The sequence below is a fragment of the Cornus florida genome, unplaced genomic scaffold (assembly GCF_030987335.1).
Source record: "Cornus florida cultivar Cherokee Brave unplaced genomic scaffold, ASM3098733v1 CherokeeBrave_3.0.0_Hap2_Chr01, whole genome shotgun sequence".
Taxonomy (NCBI): domain Eukaryota; kingdom Viridiplantae; phylum Streptophyta; class Magnoliopsida; order Cornales; family Cornaceae; genus Cornus; species Cornus florida.
In genome coordinates, this window is record NW_026775571.1 from 77,480,477 (window position 1) to 77,489,167 (window position 8,691).

Below are 8,691 nucleotides of genomic sequence, written 5' to 3' on the forward strand. Positions count from 1 at the left end.
AAAGCTAAACTCAAATGTCGAGTAAGTTTGCCAGAACCAGAATATATCAAGTTAGCATTAAATGGTTTAGACATTGAACATCGTAAGAGGTTTGATGGGGTAGAGTTTCAAGATCTCTTTGATTTAGCAGACAGGGCTACTCGATATGAAGAGATACTTAAAAAAGAGAAAGAGAGGAAGAATTCTTCTAAGGGTGCTTGTTACAAGGACCCTAATTATGAGGTATTCTCGGCAGAAGTTGGAGATAAATTAGAAGTTGACATTACAGAGGTTAATATCAAGAAGCTATACATCTGTAAGGCATTGGTTAAACCTAAGCTGACCACGGGGGGCAATGCAACATCAACATCAATATCGATAGCAAGGAAATAAGTTGCCGATATCGAAAAAAACTATTCTTTTGACTTGCTAAAAATAGATAAAATCTTTGATCACTTGATTCCCGGAGAAAACTTCAAACACCATGCAGGTGGATACCAATCAATTCCCTACAATTGCATCTACTAATGTGATAAGCTTGGCCAAGCGAGAAAATTAGCAAGAGGCTAAAAAGATGTTAGGTGAGTTCCTTTCATCAAATGTGACACAAGAAAAGATGGCAGAACTGCAGAGACAATTATGAGAGGCTCAATTAGCCCTGATAGACCATGGCTATTGCCCAAATTGCAAAGGAAAGTAGAAACTTAAGGAAGAGGAGCCAATAGAGTTTTAACCAAAGAAGAAGGGAATTCTTGAGAGGCTTACCTTCCCAATTAAGCTTGGTGAAGGGTCTCGGCAAGATAATTCTAGGAGTAGTCATGTGAAGGCAGAAAAGCAAAATTGGTAAGTATATATATCTAGCTGATTCCATCCCCAAAATTGGCATCCTAGTTTTAAAAGGCGGTCGCCAGTTCAATCAGAAATTTGGGTACAAAAGGGAGCTGATTCATATAAAGTGCGAACTGTAAAACTAAGGACAAACTCAGCGGAGGATAGATGGACTCAAGTCAATCACTTAAAAGTCCCTAAAGTTCAACAATATCAGAATGGAGGCCTTACTCAATCTCAGAAACGCAGGGAACAAAGGAGAAGGGCGAAGGAGAAAAGGAAAGCTGAAGAGGTAGGCAAAGAAGAGTTGGCTGAGGAGGTTAGTATTCCAGATAAGGATCAACCAAATGAGGTAGAAGAGCATCAGTCAACATAGCCCAGACGAAAAAATGAGTTCAGAATTCAGTTTGGCAGTTTCCCAGATGAAATGTCATATAATATGGCATTTGTGTTACCAACAATGTTCCAGGCTCCATCGGCATCAAATGCAAGTACTAAAAATAAGGAGGAAACAGAAGATAAAAGTAGAGCCAAGGAGAAAGAAACTTAGCCAATTCAGAATTTATCAATTCTTTCTTTAGAATCAGCAGAAAAGGTAGTCTTTGAGAAACATTTGTTAGCGATGACTCAACAGCTAAGGCCTTTATATGTTAAGGTATAGGTAGAATGCCAACCTATTAACCGAGTCTTAGTTGACAATGGCTCAGTTCTAAATGTTATTTCAGCAAACACTTTGAAGAAACTCAGTAAGAATATGGAAGATGTTATTCCTAATGATGTAGCAATTTGTGGGTTTAACGGAGGTTCTACTAGCACTAAAGGAATTCTTCCCTCAGAGGTTGAAGTTGGAGGAAGAACATCATTCACGGCATTTTTTATTATTAAATCCACGGCCCCATATAATTTGTTATTAGGTCGTGACTGGATTCATCTAAATATGTGCATCCCATCATCATTACACCAGATGCTAATCTTTTGGGATAGAGATAAGGTAAAGATAATGAATGCCGTTGATAAGCCATTTGTGACAAAAGTGTACTTGATAGATGCTATTTTGTACGACAAAAAGTGTGTTCCAATTCAATTTATAGGAATAGGAGCCGATGGAAGACCTACATCGGCAACCATGAGAAGAAGTCTTGCCGAACGTGAAATTGACGAGTTACAGCAAGAAAATTCTAGGCCGAAGGTAGAACTCCCTTGGCTTACGATAATTAAAGAAGAGGTTGTTAATGGAGGTAAAACTTGAAAAAGAAGCAGCTCGACAGCAGGCCTACAGGGCTGCTTGCATTAGGTTACAAGCATACATAACTGAAAGATAATTGGAAAAGGAAACAAAAATTGAACCAAGACTATCGGCTAATATTGTCGAAGTTGATTAAATTGATAATGAAAAGTTGGATGCTATTCAACTAGAAGATTTGGAATTGGCACCAGCTAAACTTGATGATCTTAAAGCAGAAACTCAAGATCCACTGAAGGAGGTGAATTTAGGTACTGATACGGAGCATAGACCAACCTATATCAGTGTACTGTTAGAGCAAGAATTACAAGCCGAGGTGATCGGCATGTTAAAAGAATATAATGACTGTTTTGCTTGGAATTATAAGGAAATACCGGGTTTATCCAGATCTAGTGGAATATCGGTTGCCCATTAATGATAGCTATAAGCCATATAAACAGCCACCTCACCGAATGTCTCAAGAGGTGGTAGACAAAATCAAGGTAGAAATTGAATGATTGTTGGATGCTGGTTTCATTCGAACTACAAGGTATGTCGAGTGGTTATCAAATGTAGTTCATATTATTAAGAAGAATGGCAAATTACGAATATGTGTTGATTTTTGAAACATAAACTCGGCAACCCCAAAAGATAAATATCTTATGCCGATAGCCGATAAATTAATTGATGCGGCTGCCAAGCATGAAATCATGCTTTTTATGGATGGACACTCAAGCTATAACCAAATTTATATAGCCAAGGAAGATATCTCAAAGACAGCTTTTAGATGTCCAGGATCGATTGGAACTTTTGAATGGGTGGTAATGCCTTTTGGATTGAAGAATGTTGGTACTACATATCAGCGAGCTATGAATCCTATTTTTCATGATATGCTCGGCAAATTTATGGAGGTGTATATTGATGATGTGGTGGTGAAATCAACAACAAAAAAGGATCACTTCGTTTATCTCAAAGCATCTTTTGAGAGGATGAGGGCTCATAAGCTAAAAATGAATCCAATAAAGTGGGCTTTTGGAGTGTTGATAGGAAACTTTTTGGGTTTCTTGGTTCATCAAAGGGGCATAGAGATCGATAGGGATAAAGCTAAGGCAATTATTGATGCTAGTGTGCTAAGAAGCAAGAAACAATTGTAGAGGTTACTTGGTCAAGTAAATTATCTCAGAAGATTTATTGCTAATACAGCTGGTAAGTTACATATGTTTTCCCCTTTACTCAAGTTGAAGTCGATGGAAGAGTTTAAATGGGATGATACATACCAAAGGGCATTTGACCAGATTAAAAAATACTTGTCGAGTTCTTCTGTTATGATGTCACTAAAGAAGAAATGGTCAATGAAGTTATATTTATCGGCTACTGAAGAATCCATCAGAGCTATGCTGACATAAGAAAATGAAGCAGGAAGTGAATAAGCAATATACTATCTCAGCCAAGTTTTAACTCGAGTCGAGTGTAGATAAACGCCGATTGAGAAATTATGTTTGGCTTTGTATTTTGCAGCAATGAAATTAAGAGCATATATGTTGCCTGTATTGGTTTATATTGTTTGTCAAATAAATCTTATAAAGTATATGCTATCAAGGCCATTAATCATAGGCTGGATTGGCAAATGGGCTCTAGCACCAATGGAGTTCAACTTTATATATGTTCCACAAGAGGCAATTAAGGAGAGAGTATTGGCAGATTTTCTTGCCGATCATCCTTCAGCTGAAATCGAGACACAAGTGTATGATGAATTTGACTCAGTGGTGCGTGCTATACCTATGCACCAAAAGTTTGCAAAGATATGAACTAAGATGAGTGCGGCCAAGTTTTACATTTATAATTTGCCACTACTACCTTTCACTAAAAATATAGTCAAGGCGAGTAGGGATCGTCCCAAGGGATTGGTGGGTTGTATTAGGTTGTGGAATCGAGATTAGGGTTAGTAGGTCGAGTGATCAAAAGATTGGTTGGTGATTGAAATATACTAAGATGCAATTTAAACTAAAGTCAACAATTAAATACAATAAAGAGAAAATAAGAGAGAGAGATCATGGGGTTTAGAGATCATCACTAAGCATAGCTTTTCTACACCTTTAATGAATGATTAATGAAGGGGAAAACATGTATTGCAACAATAGTGTGTGTGTGTGGTTGTTTCAACAAGCATGGATGACTAATTAAGTATATATTGTGTAAGCAACATTGTGGATAGCACAATATATCAAACTAAGCCATTAATCCTTTCTTTAAACTCACAACCCAAACATATCACAAGGTTAGAGACATATGCTACTTGTTTTCTTAAGTATGGAACATCAAACAACAAGCATGGGTTGTCCTCCCATTTAACATCTAAACTACAACTACACTACAATTAAGCTAATGACATGAATTTAAACTAATTAAACTAAGGGAGAGGCACAATCCATCAAGAAATGAGTATGAACCATCAAATAAACCATAAGAGCATTCTATTAAGCACTATGTCTTGGCAATATCTAGATCTATAGCATCAATACACATAGACATGCATCAATAATACAAAATCTAGAGACAAATGCATGAACATCTATTCTAGCATACATAGACATATAGATAGAATGAAATAATTAATTGGAAGCATTAAACCACACAAATTATTGAATAAACAAGACCTATATATATAAAAATGTCAAAACATATATCATAATACAAATACCCTCAAAAATACATAAATCAAGATGTAGAAAGCATGCTTAGTGTCACGGGCCTAGAGATTTGGCGCAGCGGCACGGCCTGTGCGGCACCAAGGCGTTGCTTTAGCTCGCGCAAGCACCCTGGTCAGCCACCACGACCTGCTCTCCCAAGGATACATGCTGACTGGTTTCGGCTTACCATGGCCTCGTCAGGGGAACGGCTCCAACTCCCGACCAGTTTGTGCAAGGATGGCTAACTCCCTTCTTCATAGTCAAGTCCACGACCAGCGACAAGCACCTCGAACTAAACCGAGTCGACCTGCCTGAACTCTGAAGAGGTACCATCCTGTGCTCTTACACGCCCCTTCCCTGGAACCATTCCCAGTCAAACTCTGCCCTTGCCAACCAGCATGCATGTCTTCCATCCTCCGAGCGTCTTAGGAATCACTTCGTGACATTCTCCCCCACCCAAATCCTGCGACGTCCTCGTCGCAGTGCGGCGCTTCACTACTGCGTCCACTCCCTTCCAAAGTCTGCCTCCATGCGGTATGCTCGCCTTCCCACCATTGCTTTCTTGTGCAGCACCCTGCACTGCACTCTCCCAATGATAGGCCTCGGACCAAGGGGACGTCCACTCCTCAAGGACGTGACTCTTCTCCGTTATGCCGCCTCCGTGATATCCCGAGCAAGCAATGGCCTCCTGCCGACTTAATGCTCGCCCTTCACCATGGTTTGCATCACCTAAGGACTAAGCACGAACTTTGGTGCACGCGGCCCTCCGGCCCTTCAATGCGCAACTTCAATGGACGCCTCTTCCTGGGGAGATGGAGGCTCTCCCCCCCAACTGCATTGATTCCTCCTCATCGACGCAACTTCAATGCACCGTCTTCATTCTCTGACCCTTCCCTGACCGACAAGGGGGCACCCCACCGTGCTTTACCCCAAGTCCTGCTCCGATACCATTTGTCACGGGCCTAGAGATTTGGCGCAGCGGCACGGCCCGTGTGGCACCAAGGCGTTGCTTCAGCTCGCGCAAGCGCCCTGGTCAGCCACCACGACCTGCTCTCCCAAGGATACATGCTGACTGGTTTCGGCCTGCCATGGCCTCGTCAGGGGAACGGCTCCAGCTCTCGACCAGTTTTTGCAGGGATGGCCAACTCCCTTCTTTATAGTCAAGTCCACGACCAGCGACAAGCACCTTGAACTGAACCGAGTCGACCTGCCTAAACTCTGAAGAGGTACCATCCTGTGCTCCTGCACGCCCCTTCCCTGGAACCATTCCCAGTCAAACTCTGCTCTTTGCCAACCAGCATGTGTGTCTTCCATCCTCCGAGCGTCTTAGGAATCACTTCGTGACATTAGGGTTAACTCTAGCCCCAAGAGGATGTCTAGCCACTCATGAATGGTGTCCTCCAACCCTCAAGGGCTAACTCCATGGTAGAAATTGCTCCTCTTCTTAGTTGACGGAAGAACTCCAAGCTTGTGTCTTTGGCCTCCTCTCTTCTTTTCTTCCTCACCAAGAATATGATATATGATATTGTGTCCAAAGTCTCTTTAGTATGTATGTGTATATCTATGCTCTCAAGAATGGCTCATATTCCTTATATAGGTAGGTTAAAATGTCACCCCCAATGACCTGGGCTCATACACCAATATTCTTCCCAATGATTGGATATGAGACAACTTTTAATGAGCTGGAAATTGAATTTTCTTGCACTTAGGGAAGTTCGATCGATCGAACATTCTCTGAGATCGATCAAATATGGCTAAGATCTATCGAACTTAAGCTGGATCGATCCTCTATGGCGGCGCCTATAAAGACAAATCTGAGATATTTTGATATTTTTGGGAAAGAGACAAAAGTGGTAGGTGTGGTGGTACAACTGGATAAGATGAAATCTTTTCGATCGATCTAAGAATTATTTAATCGATCGAACTTTGTGGGATCTTTGGATAAAGACAAAAGAGCTTGGATCTATCTTGAAATGCTGAATCGATCAAAGTTGGATCGATCGAATATTTCCTGAGATCGATCGAACTTGCTAAATTTCCACCATTTGCTTCCTTTTGCTCCTTTCTTTGATTCATCTCAAGATTGCTTCAATTATACTCTTATTTAGCTCAGTTAGCTTATTTTGGGGATAAGTATCTGAAAATGGAAATAATACAAAATTAATCTAAAATGAGAAAGTAAGATAAATAAAGGTTCTAGAATACCTAAGCTTAAGGGGTTTAAATGCGCACTTTTTAGCGCTAATCACTCGGCATCCATATACATGATTCCTCGGACTTTAATGTTCGATGGGTCGAGTACTAGCGAAGGCTCAGGAGCTGGAATAGTAATAATATCCCCATCAGGGAACCAAATTTTATTTTCCTTCTTTTTGGATTTTAGGTGCTCAAACAATCAAGTCGAGTATGAAGCATTGATTATCGGCTTTAAAATTCTATTGGAAATGGCAGTCAAAGATGTCTACATTGAGGGAGATTCAAGTTTGGTGATTAATCAGATCTCAGAAGACTTTAAATGTTTAAATTGGCAATTAAGGCCATTTCATTCATTGGCAACCTAATTGGTCAACCAATTTCATAATGTGACTTTGGAATATAAACCAAGGGCCATGAATAAAATAGCTAATGATTTAGCACATACTGCCTCAGGAATCAAGGTGCCGAGTGGTATGAAGGAAAGGATAATGAAAATCACAAGCCGATCTCTTCCATCGGCTGAAATAAGAAATTAAGTTATGGAAGAAGTTTTTGCCACTGATGTTGTCGAGTTAGACGATGATGATTGGCAGATTCCATACAACTTATTCTTACAACATCTAACTCCAAAAACTGATCGAAAAATAAAAAGAAATGCAGTCGATTATATACTTATGGATGGAGATCTTTACAGAAGATCGGCTGATGATGGTTTGCTATTTCAATATATTAGTAAGTTTGAAGGTTTAAATATTATGGCAGAGGTACATGAAGGAATATGTGGAGCTCACCAAGCTGGCATAAAAATAAGATGGTTGATACGTCGATATGGATATTATTGGCCTATAATGAGAAAAGATTATATGACCTATACAAAGGGTTGTACAGATTGTCAAAAACATGGCCCAAAGTAGTGGGTTCCAGTAATAGAGATGTAGTTATTAGTCAAACTATGGCCTTTCAGAGGTTGGGCCATGGACCTAATCGACAAGATCAATCCTCCTTCATCAAAGGGTCATCATTGGATTATTTTGGCTACCAATTATTTTTCTAAATGGGTAGAAGCTAAGGAATATGTATTAGTAACTCAAAATACTGTGATATAATTTTTGGAGCGACATATCTTTCACCGATTTGGTTTACCAGAAACAATTGTTGCCAATAATGGATCTGTGTTTCGAGTAGGAAAAACGTTACAATTTGGCCATAATATACAGGTAAAAATGTTAACTTCAACACCATACTATGCTCAAGGGAATGGTCAAGCCGGGGCTTCAAATAAAGTTGTAATTGAAATTATTGAGAAAATGATAAAGGACAAGCTAAGATGTTGGCATGAAACCCTTTCAGAAGCCTTGTGGGCTTATAAAAATTTAAAAAGGACAAGTACAGGAATAACTCCTTATCGGCTAACATTTGGCCATGATGCTGTGTTGTCGATGGAGTTAAATGTAAAATTAGCAAGGGTAGCTCTACAACACAATCTAATACCTGCCGATTATAATGAAACTATGCTTGCCAAGTTAGAAGACTTAGATGAAGTTTAGAAACTTGCTTTAGGCCACCTTATGGTCCATAAAGCAAAGGTAATGAAGGCTTACAACAAAAAGGTGAAGTTCAAATCATTTATAGAGGGTGATATGGTCTGGCAAATAATTCTTCCATCGGGACAGGTAAATAGAACTTATGGTAAATGGTCGCTTACTTGGAAGGGACCATATTTGGTTTACCAAACAGTGTTACATAGAGGTGCATATGAGTTGAAGGATTTGGATG

General features: G+C 39.8%; 1 protein-coding gene across 1 annotated transcript; it reads left to right on the forward strand.

Annotated features, from left to right (window-relative positions):
• The first annotated feature begins 7,454 nt into the window (after positions 1-7,454).
• LOC132275431 (uncharacterized) lies at positions 7,455-8,462 on the forward strand. Its single transcript, XM_059776927.1, has 2 exons — positions 7,455-7,626; positions 8,062-8,462. Exons 1-2 carry the CDS (start codon positions 7,455-7,457, stop codon positions 8,460-8,462), a joined length of 573 nt encoding a protein of 190 aa, XP_059632910.1.
• The last annotated feature ends 229 nt before the right edge of the window (positions 8,463-8,691 follow it).